The sequence below is a fragment of the Ursus arctos genome, unplaced genomic scaffold (genome assembly GCF_023065955.2).
Source record: "Ursus arctos isolate Adak ecotype North America unplaced genomic scaffold, UrsArc2.0 scaffold_3, whole genome shotgun sequence".
NCBI classification, from domain to species: domain Eukaryota; kingdom Metazoa; phylum Chordata; class Mammalia; order Carnivora; family Ursidae; genus Ursus; species Ursus arctos.
Genome location: NW_026622985.1, coordinates 66,170,741 through 66,190,747, shown reverse-complemented (window position 1 = coordinate 66,190,747; position 20,007 = coordinate 66,170,741). Strand labels below are relative to the sequence as shown.

General features: G+C 42.5%; 1 protein-coding gene across 3 annotated transcripts in view; it reads left to right on the top strand.

Moving 5' to 3' along the window:
- DOCK4 (dedicator of cytokinesis 4) overlaps positions 1 to 20,007 on the top strand; it is a 409,136-nt gene that overhangs the window by 243,563 nt on the left and 145,566 nt on the right. For all 3 annotated transcript variants that reach the window (XM_026509569.4, XM_044387653.3, XM_026509577.4), the window contains exons 13-15: positions 4,612 to 4,737; positions 13,941 to 14,065; positions 14,890 to 15,052. In XM_026509569.4, the coding sequence (XP_026365354.3) occupies positions 4,612 to 4,737; positions 13,941 to 14,065; positions 14,890 to 15,052 (414 nt within the window). The remainder of the gene's footprint in view (positions 1 to 4,611; positions 4,738 to 13,940; positions 14,066 to 14,889; positions 15,053 to 20,007) is intronic.

Sequence of the window (20,007 nt, the reverse complement as noted above, 5' to 3'; positions counted from 1 at the left end):
TGTGAAATTAAAAATCTGACCTAATTCTTCAGCTTATTGGTTGTCATAAATTCCTGTTTTTTTCCCAAAAAATCTTCCTTGAACTTTCAAATTCCCTCACTAATTTTTCCTTAGTTTAATATTCCTATCATACTCGTAACCCATTCTGCTTTACATTTTATTTACATGTGTGTGTCTTATGTTCAGTGTTAGATTATCATTCCCTTGGGAGTAAGAACCCTATCATATATACCCTTATATCCCACCTTCTACCCCTCTCTCAAGCTGGAAGTTACTGCCATACACAAAATGGAAGTTTGAATTGCGGCAGGACTAAGCTAGTATACAAATAAAATTTTACTTTTTTAAATTTAATTAAAGACTTTTTGTTTAAGTAGACTTGACATACCATGTTTTATTAGTTTCAGGTATACAACACATAAAATTTTAGTTAGAAGTCCCAGCCCCAGAGATAGCAGGTAAGGTGAGGACAGAGAAGTCAGCTGACAAGGAAGACAATAGAAACAAAACTACTGCTCTGTGAACATACCCTGTGTCATAAATGACCATTCCTGAAAGGATAGGGCTAATCTCAGATCATTGGAATGGGTGAGTATTTGATGAGTCTCTCCTTTGTAGTGATGAATAGTTTCCTCATCTTAGTGCATTATTTCTTGCTGTTCTGGTGACTCTTTACCCAACCTGTTGGTTTTTGTCATGGTAATTAAGGGCCACAATAAAAACAGGATCAGGGGTTTCCTTGGTTGAAAAGTAAGTAGTATTGCAATGGCTCTTTGTGGGTTAGTGCCTGTGGACTCACACTAGATCATGTTTTTTCTTTGTTTTATTGTAAGTACACCCACTCTTGAATGTTGCATGTTGGGTGTTGTGGGGGGTTTTTTCTTTTTAATTTTTTTTTTAATGGAAATTGAGTTGATTTAGGAAGAGCCAAGTAAACTGTGGTGAAGCCCTCAGTTCAACTGGCCTTTCCAATTCGTGACTACCTGTGAGCTCTTTCGTTTGAAGAAATTGAGGCACCTCAAAATGGCAGTACCTTCCCCTCTCCTCCAAATTGGTGTCACTCGGCAAGACAAATGAAATCATTACACCCAGGGCTTTAATCTATATCTTCTAAACCTCCAGAATGAAAGCTGCCGAACCTTCTAACCAAAGTTTAGGATAACGTTCAACTCTTAAATGCAGTGTTCCCCCTGACCCCAATAGTATTTTGTTTGATTGCCCGGTCACTTCCTCATTCCCTGCACGTATCTACTAGCTAGCTTCTCCCTGTTTTCCCCTAATTGGGTCCTCTCTATCCTTTTGCGTTCTCTAGTCTCTATGGCACGTACTGTTTAGAGTACCTTGATGTATTTCTCTTTTTGTGTTTACATATATCCTTCCCTAACACATATTATTTTTCTGTTTTGAATTTTCTTAAGCACTGTCTCTGACTGAATGCTTTTCTTTTCTCATTATTTTATCCTGTTAGGTATTCAACTAATGTTTAAAAAAAAATCACTTATGGTTAAATTCTGGCTCCAATAGGGCAAAACCAGAATTCTAGTCACTTTACCTTCTTCCAGCCCCTACCCCAAATAGCACGATGTCTTTGCTTTTCATTACCATTCAGTTCTTTTCTTCCTTTACACATGCCACATAATGTTACTGGTGTCTCTGATCGGATCCTTTGATGAGAAGTCCTAGTAAACTGATCTTCACTTGCAAAAAAATTACAGGACCTCAAGATTTTTGTGAAATCCATCTGATTCTCTATTTGAAAGCATTGTTTCTGGTACCCCAGATTTGAACAGTGTTCTTCCCGGCAGGAGGGACTGTTCTTATGTACCATGTCTGGCACACACTGCTATTCTACAAATATCAGCTCCTGGTGATGTTAATGGTGATGGTGTGGGTGAGTATTTTGAAGGCAAAAGGACAGAAGTGGGAAGAGAACAGAAACACCAGTAATGGGGGGGGGGGTAGTGGGAGAGCATGAGTCAGGAAGAAATAGCTGCTGGGACAGATGGATTATAACACATGTTAGTTCGTTTTCATCCTCCTGCCTCTGGGTTTTAAGAGGAACCAAGAGCGCCACATGAAAGTATCCCAAAGCTGCACTGACTGTTTCACCATCAAAGCATCCAGACCACTTATACTCCCCTCTTTCATTCCTTGTGGGTATCGGGAGACAGATCCTCCCCCATTCTGTTGCCTTCAGTAACCCAACTCATATGGAATGTGGGCAGGGAGGGGATAAAGGATAACTAAGTAAAAATGGAATGAACATTTAATGAAAGTTCCTGAGTACCTGCCGGATTTAGTCTTATCCTGATAACAGCTCTCTGACACATTCTCTTGGACCCACACACCAAAAAGTGTGAGGACATAACGATGCAATCCTGTCCTGTCCCTCACTTCTTTGGTCCTTGACCCTTGGGTATGCCCCATCTAGGTCAGATTTGTACCCCAGGAAAGGCTGCATCTTCTCTCCGAGCCTAATGCTTTTTTTTTTTTTTAACAAATTTTCCTGTTTTACCACTTTATCGAAAACCAAGCAAACAAACTAACAAGACACTGTTGTTTGTTCCTACTGTTGGGGGAGAACAAAAGGAAGCTCTTAATGTAGCTGTGTGCTCAATAAGCTTTGCGTCTCGTTTTCATTCCACCGTGATTGTTGTCATTCTTACAGTTCGTGTTTGCGATAGCATTGTAGTGCTGTAAATTATGAATGGGGAACGATAACTTGCACATGGTAAGTAATGATACACATAGAGAATCTTTGGAGCACAGATTTATCATCCTCTGGAATCCACCATCCAATATATTTTAAAATTGAGTTCATAGTAGATGTTTACTCAAAAGATACAAAAATACAGATTCGAAGGGATGCATGCACCCTGATGTTTGTAGCAGCATTATCAGTAATACCCAAACTATGGAAAGACCCCAAATGTCCATTGGCTGATAAATGGATAAAGAAGGTGTGGTATATTTATATACAATGAGTATTCCTCAGCCGTCAAAAAGAATGAAATTTTGCCATTTGCAATGACGTGGATGGAGTTAGAGTGTATAATGCTAAGTGAAATAAGACAGTCGGATAAAGACAAATACCATGATCTCATTCATGTGTGGAGTTTAAGAAAGAAAACAGATGAACATATGGGAAGGGAGAAAGGAAAAAAGGAGAGAGGGAAACAAGCCATAAGAGACTCTTAATGATAGAGAACAAACTGAAGGTTGATGGAGGGTTGTGAGTGGGGGATGGGCTGGATGGGTGATGGGGATTAAGGTGGGCGCTTGTGATGAGCACTGGGTGTTGATGTAAGTGATGAACCACTGAATTCTACTCCAAAACCAATATTGCACTGTATGTTAACTGCCTAAAATTTAAATTAAAAACAAATAAGAAATTAGAAAAAAATTGAATTCAGTTTAATGATGACTATAAGGTTTAAAAATAAGTCCGCTTTGATCGGCTTCATTTTCCATCACTAATGTAAGTAAGGGACTTTTTTCCTTTCCTTTTTTTTTTTTTTCTTTCTTGTTTAAACTAATAGAAGAAAAGCAAGAGGGAATTAAAAAGCAGAAAGAGAAGTACCATCTCAGAAATATACGTAGTCATAAAGATGGCATTAATTTCCTTTCTCTAGTTCTTGCCTGAGATTTGGGGAGAAAATGTATCATTCATCTTTTATATATCCCACTCTAGTAATGTCACTATAATTGGGGTTTAAAAAAGATAATTTTACTACTTTACCGACTAAATACCCTTTTATTTGTCACAGTGGCCTGTATCCTGCTAAATTTTTCTCAGTCGAAAATAATGCCATTATGAGTTTCTAATGCACATAATATTAATATATTCTTGGTTTTGTTATAATCACCTTTGTTACTTAAGTTTTTTAAGATTTATTTATTTGAGAGGCAGAGTGTGTGCATGAGCAGGAGGAAGGGTAGAGACAGAGAGTGAGAAAATCCCATGCAGACTCCGTGCTGAGCGTGGAGCGCTGCACAGGGCTCATTGTCATGACCCTGAGAGCATGACCTGAGCCAAAACCAAGAATGGACACTTAACCCAGCGAGGTGCCTCCGTTACTTAAGTTTTTAAAAAATCTCTGTGAATATCCCTAAAATCCTTAAATTATTATATGCCTTTATATTTGTGCCTATCTTTATGGTATTTAGTAACTATTCATAGGTTTTTGTAGAGTTAAAGGAAATGAAAATTCCTGTTTTGAGATCAGTGTCTTCTAGGGCCAGGTAGCCATCGACAGTTGCTGGCATGAGTGTTCATGCAGGGACATCTCCATCTGGCGGAGGGCGGGGGGTGGGGGTGGTCTGGAAAAGAGGGTGTAGGGCCTAGAAACCAGACTTCCTCTTCTTAGTGTTCTGCTTAAGTTTTTTCCAGTTGCTATGACCCTCCTTAAACATGGGAAAGCTCAGATAGTCAAGTTGGAAAAATGTTTTCTAGAAATTAATCCTATAGATTGTTTTGATTTTGTCTGCATAGTAACCTTTCATTTAAAACAATGCTATTATAGTTGTGGGCTTGTTGAAGCAAGTTCAGATCTCCATTCATGCTATTTCTGTCCTTCTATTTTTCACTCTGGTATCTCTCATTTATTTTAGGTTTAGCAGTTTCCCTACAGCTATTACATGGAGACATTGAGCAAATCAGAAGAGAATACTCATCAGTATTTTCTCATGGAGTGTCTATAACGAGGAAGTTGGGTTTTTCTAATATTATTATGCCTGGTAAGTGACTTGGGTTGGACCAAAGGTTGACATATGGGTATTATGTCTGTTTTTGCACTTGAGAAGATTTTCAAATTGTCAGGTTCGAGCAGTTCAAATGGACCATGCTAAAGAAGGAAATGAGGTATATGGTAATAAATAAGCAAAGATTTCTTAAAAGTATCTTTATATTTTGATTATATTAGGGTGGGTAACTTGGAGGGCCGTGTTACATTCTTCTTGACCATAATAAGAAGGAAAACTGGGGTAGGATCCAGAAAATATTTTACCCTTTGGTGGAAAATGTTAGTGAAGTCACTTAGGGGAAATCCTTACAGGGTTTGATAAGAATAATTGGTGAGCAGCAGTTCACCCTTCTTGGAGGATTTTTCTACCCAAGATATGTATGTGTAAATAAGCAGCCATATGCAAATACCATGTGTATTCCTACACCTTCCCTAGTTCTGTTTGAGATCTATTCAGATCTCTTCTAGCAACCTAGAAGGACTCAAAGCGTCTGTTTCTAAGTGGAGAAGGTGGCGGTTACTGAGAGTCACACTGTTCAGGTAAATGCCAGGTCACTACCATTTCTCATTGCTCCACATCCCACCCTCTACAACCAAGAGAAAAGTAGACTAAAGGAAATACTCTCAAATTGTTAACAGTATTTTTAGAAACGAGATCAGGTAAATCTCTGTTTAAATCCCATGTGTGAAAGCAAGGGCGGGAAGTTGCATCTGACAAGGCTCCTGGCACAGCCGTGAGAGGGATGGTAAGACTGCGGCGCATAGAGACCGAATGTGATGCAGAAAGTGACCAGCATTGCCCTGTGGCAGCATCGCGTGATCTCTTTATGCAAATCTGTTCATGCAGGGAAGGCTCAGAGAGAGCCTGGAAATTTCCTCAGATGACCTGACCTGGCTTAGGGACCCGCTCTGCCCGAGCATCTCATGCTAGTGACTGTTTATAGAACTGTTTACTTGGTGGCCTGTTACTCAGTGGCTCTTGCACCCCTTCATTATTTCCTTCAGTTGCTATAAATAACTGGTATTTCCTTTGTAACAAAAAAAGAAAAAACTTCATGCCACTGGGAAGCAAATTGATGGGCAAATCTAATATAAAAAACATATTTCCAAACAGAATGCAGACAGCTGCTGGAAGAATTCCTCAGCTTGGTCTCTGGGCAGTATCATTGAGAAGTGGAAAAACATAAAGCAACAGGACACTTCACTGCTGAAGAATTGTCTGGGATGTGCTGTGCGCATGCCGCTGTTGTCTGGCTTTCACGATGGAAACGACTTTCGTGTGGGAGACGGCTCACTGCTGTCCCTCGGCCGCACCCCGTTAGAGCTGCGAGGTTCGCTCTGCCCAGGGAATCAGTCCTCCCGGACACGGGCCCGCGGTGTCGGGGATGCCAGGAGATTATCTTAAAGCACTTGCTTCTTTTTCTCTTCTCCGTTTTCTCCTGCGGCTTCTTAATCTTCCAAATGAGAAGAAGAAGGGAAAGACGTGTATTTATATAAACGGCTGAAAGCAACTTTAAAACTCAGTGCAATTTTTTACGTTGGCAAACATGTGCTCCTTGTTCTGTTTCCCTTTTTTTTCAGATTGTTGACTTGTCAGTGAATTCTCACTGGCCGCTCTAATGAACACTTGAGCAGAATTCTTCAGTGGGAAAATGTATGGGCACGACATATCTGAGGCCAGTGTTGCACCGACAGTCTGCTGGCATGATTTTCTATTTTCTTTTCACTTTCTAGATTCATCCTTCAGAGTTGATTTGTGTTCTGATAGGGGTCGGGGCAGGTGAGGCCTGTGCTTGGACCCACGGGAAGGTTCATCAACACAGCGGCCGCGTCTCCGCAGAAGGAGTTATCTGCGGTCTTGACACTGACCGGAGCCTACACAAAACTTGTGTTGAGCATCATAGCGTGTAATCAGTGCCAGACTCTTTTTGGAATGGGAAGAACACAGAACAGAAGCTCTCCCCTTGGTCTGGCTGCTGGGAGGGGCACGTGTCTGAGATGTCTCCTAGTGTGAGGAGGTGATCTGGCCACACACTTTCCAGCTGCCATGACCCTTCCCTGTTGTGAAGGGTCGGTCATCCAACGCTTTGTTTCTTAGGGTGTCTAACTTTCAAAGAGGATAAGTCACTTTCTTTGAAGCTCCATCATTGCTACCTACAAACCAGATAGTTCTGCCGAAAGTTCCATCGTCCACTCTCTGAGCCCATGACAGGGAGAGCAGCATAAATATTTTAGTCCGGGCTCACCACTAGAAATGGAAGGAGAGCCACCAATGTAATTTTAACTTTTCTAGTAGCCACTTTGAAAAGAGTGACAAGAAAGAGTTGAGATTAATTTTAATAATATAATTTATTTGACCCGCTACATCCAAAATATTACCATTTCAGTAGGCAATTCATGTAAAAAATTCTTAACGAGTTATCATACACTCTCATTTTTAACCTCCTTGGAGGCTGGGGAGTGTTGTCCATTTACAGCACATTTCTTTTCAGCCAAGTCACATGTCAAGCCCTCGGTTGCCACATGTGGCAGCGGTTACAGTATTGGACAGCCTGTCTCTAAGTGTCTTAACAGACTGTACTGAATATCGGGAAGCACGGAGTTTCCATCCACCAGACATTTTGGAGCAAAGCCGGCTGATGTGTCCGGAATGTCATGGGAGGTTAGGCTGAGCCCTCCCCCACCCTGAAGGTCCATTCTTATTCTGAGTTTCTGGTTCTTTCTAGGGGAAATGGTCTTTGCTTTAATCATTGCCTACCTACTCTATCTTCCCCATTTGTGCCCTGTTCCCTTGGAGACTTGTTCCCATGTATCAACTGGTCAAACTGTCACTCTTTGTTAGGGAACCCCTAAATTAATACCTTCTGCTACATCCAGTCTTTCGTAGGAGGCCCCTGAAAGGAATTAAGTAAAAGTTGTGGAGTGTTGGAGGCGGGAGGAGTTGAGATTTGGAGGCTCGAGGCTCACCGTGAAAACAGTCGGCACAGCCCGTGTTTCAAGTGGCTGCCTGTGGAAGTAGCTTTGACAGTGATCTCAAGATTTACTTAAGTTTATTTTTCGAGTGTCACTCAGAGTAAGCCTCCTTTTTCTTTGGTTGTTAGGTGATAGTTCACATAAGTCAGAGTTCTCTTTGGCCAAAGTTGACTAGATAATGATTTACAGGCTGGGGTAAGAGAATGTACATGTTTGTCTCATGTTTAAGAAGATATGCAGTTTTGTTCTTTTAAGGATATTATCATTCTTTCTCAGTCTGACAGAGACATGCGTATCAGCAGATGGAATTGCCTGAGATAAGCCTTCTTTTGGTGAAAGCAGGTGGGAGCCAGTATGATATGATTCGATCTTCCTTAAAAATACATCCTAAATCTAACCAAACCTCACCGCCCGGCAGTCCAAGTCACTGGGCCTCCATATCCTCTACGTGCAACCATTTGCCTGAGACCTGAACCCCACGATCATGCTGGGGGAGGGGGTCATGGTCTTTCAGCCAGTGGAGACCACAGTGATCCAGGAGAGGTGGGGGCTGAGGATCTTCCGTGTTATGCTGAGGTGGGTTTCCAGCCCCAAATCAGAATGGGGGAGGGGCTGGTGCCTCCCAAATGTTGAAGTTACAGGCCCCATTACTCAAGGGTGTAGGGCTTTCCCCCAGCTGGTCCTACAGCAGTCCATGCTTGTCCTAGAGTGTGATGGACATCAGGGAGCCACAGCCCATCCCCACTCCTGTCTTGACACAACAGTGTTCTGGCAAGCCTATCATGGGTGCTGTTGTAGCATTTGTCATTGTTTGCTTAATAGGCATAAGCAAAAATTAAAAAGCTATGCCCCCCAAAAGTTCAATATCTCATAATATTCTCCTAAAATAAAACAAAACAAAAACGAGAATGACAGAAAAAAAAGAGAGAACACTGATAGATTTCACAGAAGTGCACTCTATGTGAGAACTCCAAAGTTCAGTTTTCACCCCATCCATAGGTATATCCTTTCTCTGGTCTGCTTTGATTTCCAGTTACCTGTGGAACTGGTCCCTCCCCTCACCCGTGAACATATCATGAAGCAATAGAATCTTGGGTGTGGATGGCATATTGCATTAGTTTCTTACAGCTGCTGTTACAGATCACTACAGATGGGATGGTTGAGAAGACCACAAAAATACTGTCTTCCAGTTCTGGAGATCAAAAGTTGGGACAGGTCTTACTGGGCTCAAAGCAAGCCCTGTCAGCAGGGCTGCATTTCTTCTGATGAGTCTAAGAGACAGTTCAGTTCCTTACCTTATCGGCTTCTGGAGACCGGCCGCACTCCTTGGCTCACGGCCCCACATCATTCCAGCGCCTGCTTCCCTCATCACATCCCCTTCTCTGACTCTGGCCCTCCTGCCTCCCTCTCCCTCTTATAAGCACCCTTGTAATTATATTGAACCTATCCTGATAACCCAAGAAAAATCTCCCCATCGCAAGATCCTTAATTAATCACAGCTGCAAAATCCCTTTTGCTGTGTAAGGTAACATATTCACAGGTTCCCAGGATTAGGGCCTGGACATCTTTTGAGAGTGCAGGGGGTGTCCTTATTCTGCCTGCTGCACACGTGAAGGGCCATGCAACGCAGCCACTGTGTCCATGCATGAATTTCTTCCTCGGGTTCTTGGTGATGGTTTTCTGGCACGTACTTGAATATTGATAATGACCGAGAACACATCATATCTCAGAATGACCTCTGTCATGTTGGACCACTTTCTCTCTACTGTCCATTGGGTTGAGTTTTTCTGCTTGAAACCTCAACATTTTTAAATTCGGTTAACTCTCTTATCACCTTCATTCCTCTTCTGATGGGTTCTGAGTCCTTTCTCTGTATTGTTTACGATCTGGATGATACTGCTCGTGTCTGTCCCAGTCCTGTAAAGATGGTCGTTAGAACTGAAATCGGTACTTCAAGCCTGGGCCCGCGAGTGCAGAACAGAGTAGGACTCATACCTTCCTTACTCAAGGTGCTGACCTGGTGAAGAAAGCAGAATTGCACTAGCTTATTTGATGGCCATTCTCACCCTGTTGAATTACATTTTTGCATACTAAAAAAATGTGATTTTATTTTAATATAAACTGATAATATGTTGGACACATTTCTTAATCTCTGTGCATCTGTTTTCTTATCAATAAAATGGAAGTAATAGGGCCTTCTTAAAACGTCGATGTGAGAACTTAATGAGCTGTTGTCTTCATAGCACCTGGCAAAGTACCTAACTACCGTCTATCCACTACTACTGTCATCATCAGTAGTATAATCTGAGTTCTTAGTCTTAGACACATGTTGATTTGTTTTTGACTAAGGGACAGATACTTTTCATTTCCAGTTCCATAAACATTAACAAATATCCAGCGAAGATTAAGGCACTTGATCAGCCCGCGGCTGAGTGCAGTGGTTTACTTGATGTGGTGAGCTTGCACTCTGTGGCTTTATCCAAGGAGTTCATTGCACAAAATCAAAGATCACGGTTTTCAGCTACTGATGGAAACCTCTCAGCTGTTGAGGTCAAGCCATAAATCGACCCCATTCGACTGCAGTCGCTGAACTCTTTTGAATTTGTTCCCATTGTTGTGACCTTACATTTTTTTCTGTCTACAATGATATTTTCAGCTGCCTTCACATGTGCAAAGCCAGTGGGCTTGCTGAACAGAAGAAAGTGTTATGCACATCAAATTTACAGAGTATTAAATTTGAGAGGTGCAAGGTGTTAATAAACATTGTCAGGAAAATAGCTTTTCACACTTGTGCTATGACTCCATTTCATACTCACTTTATGGTTTCTCTCTTAATTACCCAAGATGCTTTCTTAACACCATTTGGGCTTATGAGTTTTCTCCAGAGCTGACCTCAAGTGTATTGATTTTAATTAGCACATGTTTCAACTTTATCCTGCTGCATATTTTGGCAAGATGCGGTACCTTGCGGTATTGGAACATAGCAAGCTGCAGAATTCCTGGGGAGACATATGTAGAATGTCATCCAGGAGAAATGTTGTCCTTGTCGTGTGTTCTCTTTTCAGAGAAATCTTGAGTCTAAAAGGTTTGCAAAAGAGAAAGGGCTTGCAGGGATAGTGTCCATTAAGGACCAGAAAAGGAGGGGCGCCTGGGTGGCACAGCGGTTGAGCATCTGCCTTTGGCTCAGGGCATGATCCCGGCGTTCTGGGATCGAGCCCCACATCAGGCTCCTCCGCTGTGAGCCTGCTTCTTCCTCTCCCACTCCCCCTGCTTGTGTTCCCTCTCTTGCTGGCTGTCTCTCTCTCTGCCAAATAAATAAATAAAAATCTTAAAAAAAAAAAAACCAGAAAAGGAAAGCGTGTGCAGAAGGGGCTCTCTTTTATGAATGTGTGTATTTCACAAGTTCTTCTGTAAGTCACAGACACAGCATAACATAACACAGTAGTCCTGTTCCTCCTACCACCTCTCTTACCCCTGCCTTTGTTTTTACCCCACCCCCAGTTTAGTAATACAAAAACTTGAGGTCCAGAGGTTTATATTACCCTGTCTAGACTCCTATCACACAGAGCAGACAGTAGAGAGAGAGAGAGAGACTTGAATCCAGATCTTTTATTCCAATCTTCTTGTATCCTTTAGGCTTACTTGAACTCAGAACCTCTTCTGAATTCAGAAGAGAGAGAAAAATCCAGCTCTGGTATAAGCAAAAACAGGCTTTATGGATTGATTCAGGAAGCTAATGCCATTTTCAGCCTTGTTCCTTGGTCAGAGTATACCACAGCTTCCTCAGATCGCTCATCTCCTCAGTGAGGTCTTTGCTCATGTAACAACCCCTCTGTCCCCATTCAGCACTCCCTGTGCCCCTTCTTGGTCTTTTATCCCGAGCGCTTCCCGTTATTATTCAACATGCTATATATTTGACTTCTTTATTGAAGACCTGCCTGTCCCTAGCATCTAAGCTCTCTGGGAAAAGGATTTTTGCTTTCCTTTGTTCACGGCTGGGTCTACCAGGCCTAGAATAATATCTGGCACATCATGGGTGCTCAGGGTATATTTGCTGAATGACTACATGGAGACAGAATTTCATAGCACTGGTGGTACATTCCTCTCCCCACCATCCTTCAGGCCTAGCCTACAGCCGGGGAAAACCGGTCACCTTGTGAACCTCCCTCACGCCCTCTTGCCTTTGCTAAAGTCAGAGTTGCCATTCCTTCCAACAGATGAGAGTGGAAGGCCGCTCTCCAAGAAACGCCCTTCATTTTGCAGGACAATTAATCCCACGTGGTTCAGACTAGCTAATGACTCATTATGAGAACTTCCTAAGGTAGAAAGCCCTGAGGCTGTACTTGCCATTAATCAGCCTATGCTGTAGGCTGTTTGTAAGCAGAGCCACTCATTCTGTGTCACCTACTCGAGAGGCAAAGGAATTTTACTCTTGTTAACAGACGTCTTTTGCTCTCAACTACCTTGATGTGAGTGTTGCTTTTTTATCTGCCAAATCTGTTAGTGGGGAAACTATTGTCAAGAATTTCCTCCCAGACGTATTGTTGAAATAGCACAGGTGCAGACCATTACTATACCAGGCCTATTTTGATTTGGTTGAAATTAGTTGATTCAGAGGACAGGGTTTGCGAATGTACGATTCATTCTGTAATGGGTTTGTTAAATTGTTCAAATGCACTTATATGAAGGAGGTGTATGTGTATAGTAATGAATACATAGAGTAACAAAATCGAACAGACTTAAAAAATTTACTGGGCCATTCTCTACAAATTTAAAACAAGAGATGGTTCAGACAAAACACTTATAAAACATACAGATCTAATTTTAAATGTGGTGAAATCCTTCGGTTTTCTCCCGAAATTCCAAGATCGTTGCCTCTCCAAATCGATTTGTATGAGAGCACCAGAAATGCATAAGCCAGAGACCACCGTATCTGTTAATTCCAATGTATTTTTTTACACACCCTTCGTAAGGGTGGTTTCGATTTCATCCTATTTGGGACTTACTCATTTTCTCTCTTTTATGGCCCATCTGTTTCCCGGTCAGCTCAGGTCATTCGTAAATGATGCCATCATCAAAAGTTGGTCTTCGTGGAGGAAGGTGACCAGTCACACTGGTATTCCCCTGTGGTTTGAAAGCTGGGGTACTTTCTTGTACACACTTTGGTCAGGAAGTTTTCTAAATCTCCTAGTTGTGGGCTTATTTGTCTGGTTATTGTTCCTTCTGGTGATCTGCACTTTTTTTGTGGAGAGGTTTTTTTTATTAGAGAAAAAAAAAAAGCATATTGGCCGTGATTCTTCTAATGTTTGAAAGCTATGTTAAGTAAAAGTGAATTCAACTCTGCCAGCCTTACCAGTATTTATCCTCAGAAACTTTCTGGTAACAGTTTGCTTACTGCTTTCTCACTTCCCTATTCACTCACCACTTACCCTCCATTCTTGCAGGAGAGGTAAAAGCATGCTTTCATCCTGTCTGCCTGAGTTTGCTCATTGGCATCAACTTTCTCTTTTTTTCTTGGGGCAATACGTTTTATAAATCACCAATGAGAAAAAAATAAGTGGCATGCGTGTTCATAGAATGTGTCAGTTTGAGTCTTACTTGTTTTACAGCTTGATGGTAAGGACTGTGAAGCCGAGCTTGTCTGCGTAACTGAATTATTCTACATCTGTGTTCAGAAAGCACTAACCTGGATTCTTCCAGCAGTGAGATCATTTTGTCCAAGAATTTTGAAAAAGATTTAAATTGTAACTCTACCCTTTGCAGTCCTGTCACTTTATTCCACTTGGGTATTTCTTCTACTCTAAGTGTTGTGTCTATAAAGTATTAAGACTGGTTTCTTTGAGCCACCCTGCTAGGCTGCTATTTTGTAATCACACCTCATAAATGAAATGAGGGAAATATTGAAAAATGGTGAAACTTGACAACACCTTCCTACTCAATCCCCATATTCACCTCCTAACTGTACATTTTTGTACAGTATTGCAAATTCAGACCAGCAGAGGCTGGCTTTCACTTCTCTTGGATATTGGCAATGAGGGTGGGACCTTTATATAAAAGTGTGAATATATTATTTTTACTTTTATATGTATGCTCTAATAGTACATTTTATGAACTAAGGTTTTTCTTGATAGCGTACTTTATTACACTTCCTAGTTTTATACACACAAGCACGGATGTATATCTATAGATAGATATATATAAACATGGTTTTAATTTTCCTACTAGGTGAAATGAGAAATGATTTATACATCACTATAGAAAGGGGTGAATTTGAGAAAGGAGGGAAGAGCGTGGCCAGAAACGTGGAAGTGACCATGTTCATTGTGGAGAGCAGTGGCCAGATCTTAAAGGTATGTGAATGCTGGGTACTTTCTGGTAAAACAATCACATTTCATCATTTTGGGTTCACCTGTAATGTGATCAGTTAATTTCTCATTTGCAGTCTTTTCGATCTTATTTTTCTCCTCCACCCCTGTATAGTTTTCTTTCCTTTTTTTAATCATTGAAATACCTTCCAGAAAAGAAAGTAGAGGAACAAAAAGGTTTTACAGTTGGATTGTTTCATGAATTGTGGCAGTAATTTCCTCACAGCAGCTCTTCCTTAAATGTAGCATTCTTATCGTCGTTCCATTCTCCCCCTTTCATCTGTCGTAGTGTTGGATATGAGCACTTTGTCTTTGGCGACTGGTTAAAAAATAAAATAAAAACTGCCACATTTAGTCCCGTGTATTTTCATTTTGATCAAAATAGGGCATGAGGAGTGGGCTATTCCTGATTGGGGTGGTGATAGCAGGTTCCTTTGTGCAAGAAGTGTTTTGTGTGGGCCTCGCAGCTTCCTGCATTTCCCAGGGGGGCACAGAACAGGCTTGTGACAGTGGCAGCCTGAGGACTTCACCGCGTAGTTGAACTCCAAATTGAGCGTGCAGTTGCCCATCCCATCCTTGTCCCTGAGGCCCACCCTCGGCACGGCAGGCCCTGGGAGATGTGCGTGGGCATTAAACAGACGCAGCCGCTGGCAGGAGCAGGTGCAAAACAGCCCTGCAAAGGAGGGGGGAGGTCCTTCTCCACGAAGTGCAGTTTGGGGAGCAGGCAGATAGAGCAAAGCCATTGCGCTGCTGTTTCTGAGATAATCTCTAAACGAAGCTGTCTTTAACCTGCATGTTTCCTTTGTTAGGATTTTATCTCCTTCGGCTCTGGAGAGCCGCCAGCTAGTGAGTACCACTCCTTTGTGCTTTATCATAACAACAGCCCCAGGTGGTCCGAACTGCTCAAACTTCCTATTCCTGTGGATAAATTCAGGGGCGCGCACATCCGCTTTGAATTTCGGCATTGTTCCAGTAAGTGTTTATTGGGGTTGGCTTTGTCGTGCTGGGGTAAGGTGCTCGCTGAGCTGTAGGGACAGTATGGGCTAATCTACAGAAAGGATGACAAAGCAGAGACCTTTAAGAGGGAGGAATGAAGGCCGATGGAGTCCTGAGAGGTGAGTGGGCTCACTTCTTCTGGAAGAACCAATAACCTCTGTGGAAACATACAGGAAGGAGAAGGAGGGAGACAATACATATTCCAATACATGGAAGTCTATAGGGTTCTCCTTAAATTGATCATTTTCATAAAAATGAGTTTATCACTTCCATTGTGTAGAAAGATTAGGTAGAAAGGGGAGACACAGCATTAAAAACTTGTCTGGCTCGGGGGGGGGGGGGGGGGGGGCTTAGGCAGTCTTGACCCATCTGCTGCTCTCCAGCCAGAGCTCACCCAGCTCTCAGACAGCTCAGGGGAACCCAGGAGGACTTTTCTGGGCCTGTGAAATCCCTAGGAAAGCCTCTGATTGGCTCAGATTTATATCTGATTTGCATATATCTGTATCACCGTGCAGTGTCAGTATTCAAATGACAAGTCATGTCAGTCGAATAGGCCTTAGAGATAATGTGAAATAGTTTTTCATTTTACAGGACTAAAAACCCCAAGCTGTAGAGATGATACAGGATTTGCCCATACGAACATCACTGTCCCTAAAATTGTCATCTCTTGACATCTCTATTTTAATTCTTTTGCACTCTTTACCACCCTCTCAAGCCCCCACTCCCATCTTCTGGTAGCCCTGTGTCCCTGACATGTATCTTGGACACTACCAGACGTGTACATTGTGACTAGAGAAGGTTCTGGTGAATCTTGCTTCGGGAACAAACAGAGGTACAGAGGAATCACATGACTGGAGGGGCAGCAGATTCCTCTCTAGTCTGGAAAGAATGGAGGCATTGCCAATAGATATGCAGTGCCCTTGCCCGAGTGCTGTGTAATTCACCCAGGATTCAGAGAGAGGACGACTGTCTGTTGCAGGGATGATGGCACATTTTGGAATCGGCTCAGGGAGCTCCAGTATTACACTTCGGTGGATGTTTCAGAATGTAGGGAGATGACTAGCAAGGTCTTAGCATTCTTCCAAATTCCCAGAGGAGTGGCATGGAAAGGACTTAGAGTGGCAAAACATAAAGCACTTGGAATGGTGCCGTAGCATTTCTGCCCCAGTCTTTGTTTTAAATTCTCAAACTAATATGAGCTTTGAGCTTTAAGGTAAGAAAAAGATGGAGAAAAGTAAAGATGAAATGAGAGGAAAAGAAGAAAGAGCATGTGGAGAAATTTATTTTAACTCAGAACTTGGAAAATGGAATGAAGGCTATTTTCAGTAAAACCTATTAGATCTCTGTCCTCTTGTCCTTGTATTTCAAACATTGTTCACAGTGTTAGTTTGTTTTTTGAATATTCATTGTTAAAATTCAGAAGAAACGGCACAAGCATGAGGGGGAAAAAATCCCCATAATCCCATAAACTGAATGATCAGTGCAATTACTTTATCACATGAGCTCCCAAATATTTATCTCTGTGTGTGTGTTTTAATATTTTATTTATTTGAGAGAGAGAAAGCAAGAGACAGAGCATGAGCCAGGGGGGTGGTGGTGGGGAGGCAGAGGGAGAAGCAGACTCCCCACTCAGCAGAGAGCCTGACACAGGGCTCGATCCCAGGACCCTGAAATCATGATCTGAGCCAAAAGGCAGATGCTTAACTGACTGAGCCACCCAGGCGCCCCTGTGCACATATATTTATTCATGAAACACATGTTTGCTGAACACTTAGTATGTGTCAAGCATTTCATTGGGCATTGGAGATACATGAGTGAACACAACTGAGTATCTCCTCTCACAGAGCTTTCCTGCTAGAAAGGGAAGACAGACAATATCTGAGCAAATAAATACATAGCCTGTCAGGCTCTGATAAGTGCAGTAAAGAAGATTAAATTGGAGTGAGGTGCTGGGAAGTGATGGTGCGGGTGTGTTGCTGTTTTACCAAGGGCAGTCCAAAGCTCTCTGATCTGAGATGTATCAGCAACTAGCTGAAAGAAATAAAGGCGTGAGCCTTTGGGTATCTGGGGAAAGAATATTAGAGGCAGAGAGAACAGTAAATATAAAACACTTAAGGTTGAAACATGCTTGGCAGTTTCAAGGAATATCAGGTTTAAATTAGCAGCTGAGAGAGTTTAAAGATGAGGCCAGAGATGCAGCAAGGGAGCCAGATCCCGTATTGTCTTGTAAGTCACGGGGAAGACTTCAGACTTTGGAGCAACGAGTGCCATTAGAGGGTTTAGATTAAAGGTGAACCTGGCTGCTTTTGTTTGATAGGTTGTAGGCGGGAACAGAAAGACCATTCAAGAGGCTTTAGCAGTCTTCCAAGTAAGAGGTTAAAATGGTTGCATTAGAATGGTAGTAGATCAGTTCTTCTCACAGATGTATTGACAGACTAGATATGAAGGAAGGAGAAAAGTCAAGGATGACCCCCAAGATTTCGGCCTGAGAATGAAGTGATCATTTAATGAAGTGGAGAGGGCAACAGGAAAAATCTTTCTGGAGAGCAAAAACCAGACATTGCATGTGAAATCTGAGAAGTCTCTTAGACATTCAAGATGTGAAATAGACAATTGAATGTGCTCCAAGCTGGAGACTAAAGCTTGAGAAGGACATACAGTTCAGTGCTGTGCTGTAAATATTTCATAACCAGTACTTGAGCTGGGGGAGAAAGGGGCCCTCAATTATAGGATTTGCTGATTTCCGTCAAGGAAATACTCCCACCATGGCCAAATTCAAGCTACCAACATCACCATCACTGAACTTGGAGTGGGGAAAAGATGCACAGTGTCAACTCCTGCGAGCACTACAGGTCCGCTCCAGCATATCCCCAATGCCCGTGATTTTCAGAGCCATGACCCCGATGTGGTTCCTGAGCAGTAAGTTTAGATAGCAAAGAAAAGTCCACGAACGCATCTCGGGGGTACTTTCACATTGAGATCTTGGGAGAATGAGAAGAAGCCATCAAGGAAATTAAGAAGGAATAGCCAGTGAGGTAGAAGGAGAATCCAAAAATAGAACCCAGGAAGTTAATTGAAGAAAGATTTTTAAGAGGAGATTGATCTGCTTTGTCAGGTGCCAGTGATAAATCAAGTAAGTGGAGGACAGAGGGATTATCACCCAGTTTGGCATCATGGAAGTCATTGAACCTGACAAGTGGTTTTAGTGGATTTGTGGTGATGAAAGCCTGGCGCGAGTGAGTCCAAGAGTGAGGTGGAGGAAAGGAAGGGCAGACAGATCTTTCCAGAAACTTTGCTATAAAGAATACAAGAGAGCAGAGTAATGGGATAGTAACTCCAATGGAACGGTGGGTCACAGGAGTGCTTTTTTTCTTTTTTAGGATGGACTTCTGAAACGTTTGGTGCAAATGATTTGGTAGAGAGGACAGACTAATATAGAAGAGCGAGGGGACAAGCACAGGAGCAGTGCCCTTGAGGAAGGGAAGCACGGGGTCCAGTGCTCCGGGTTAAGTGGACAGTTCAGACATACACAGTGCAGGAGGGCCCATGCAGGGGGTATGGGTGGAATGGGTGTAAGTCCTCTGCGCCTGTGCAGAGAGTGAGGGAATGCGGAGGTAGTGGCAGCTTGAGAAGGCAAGAGGATGGATGAAATCCCTGCCTCGGAAAGTGAAAAGGTGAGCTGATTAGGAAAATGTGGCAGATCTGCCTAGCTCAGGGCCCATCTGTGGTTCATGTGTGTTAATTAAAGTAAGAGGAGTATGGTGCCGGTGTAGACTGAAGTGCAAGTTGGGTTTCAGCCCGGTGCAGTTACCTTATAGTAATGGAAGGGTGGAGGAGTAGCGGGTAGAGAGGATTCAAAGTGATTAGAAGGGGGCACCTGGGTGGCACAGCAGTTAAGCGTCTGCCTTCGGCTCAGGGCGTGATCCCGACGTTATGGGATCGAGCCCCACGTCAGGCTCCTCCGCTATGAGCCTGCTTCTTCCTCTCCCACTCCCCCAGCTTGTGTTCCCTCTCTCGCTGGTGTCTCTATCTCTGTCTAATAAATAAATAAAATCTTTAAAAAAAAAAAACAAAACAAAGTGATTAGAAGGATGGGGTGTAGAAATGGGAAGTGAGAGTGGGGGGGCTTAGAGAAGGGGTCAGTAAATTGAGGTCCCAGGGCACAATTGTTGGAATTGGGGTATTAGAAAAAATGGATTGGAAAGTTAGGAGGCGGAATCCATAAACGTAGGGTCTTCATTAGTAAAGGGGGGTCATATTAGGCACAACAGTCCATTCAACTTATAATACTGATCTAGTAGCCCAAGTAAAAAGGCCCTTTAACTTTGGTATTTATGTTTCTTTTATAACAAAGGACAAACTTGGGGAAACTATTGCTTTGTTTCTTACCTTTGCTAATTTTATTCATTCACAGAATCTTGTTACCCTTACAAATTAAATACCAAAAACGGCACCAAAAAGTCACATAAACTTAGGAAGTTACTTCTAAGTAAGTCTCCCCCTAAATCATACGTTCCGCAGCCGGCACTCTCGTCGATGCGGAATCTCATCCTAGGATATTCACTGTGATTTTCACTGAACTTGAAAGAATAGTGATATTTTCCCAGTTTCTCTCTGGGGTTGAAATTAATGACTTTAGAAGAAAATCCTTTGCTAGAATCACATTTTCAGGGATGTCCTCATGCTAGGGGCCAAAACCCAGCGAGCCAAAATTACTGTTCTCTATGCGGAGTCCCACTTCCCTGTGGTTAAATGCCAGAAGCAATCGTGAGGGAATGATGGGCTGCTGAAGTCTCTTATCTGATCTTCAAGGTCGCCATATCTGTCTCCTCCGGCTCAGGCCTTACTGCATCCCAAAGCAGAAGTCTTCTATCAAGTGTAATGCTCCACTTCCACACCTATGTGGGAAAGAATAATCCTCCAGCCCATGA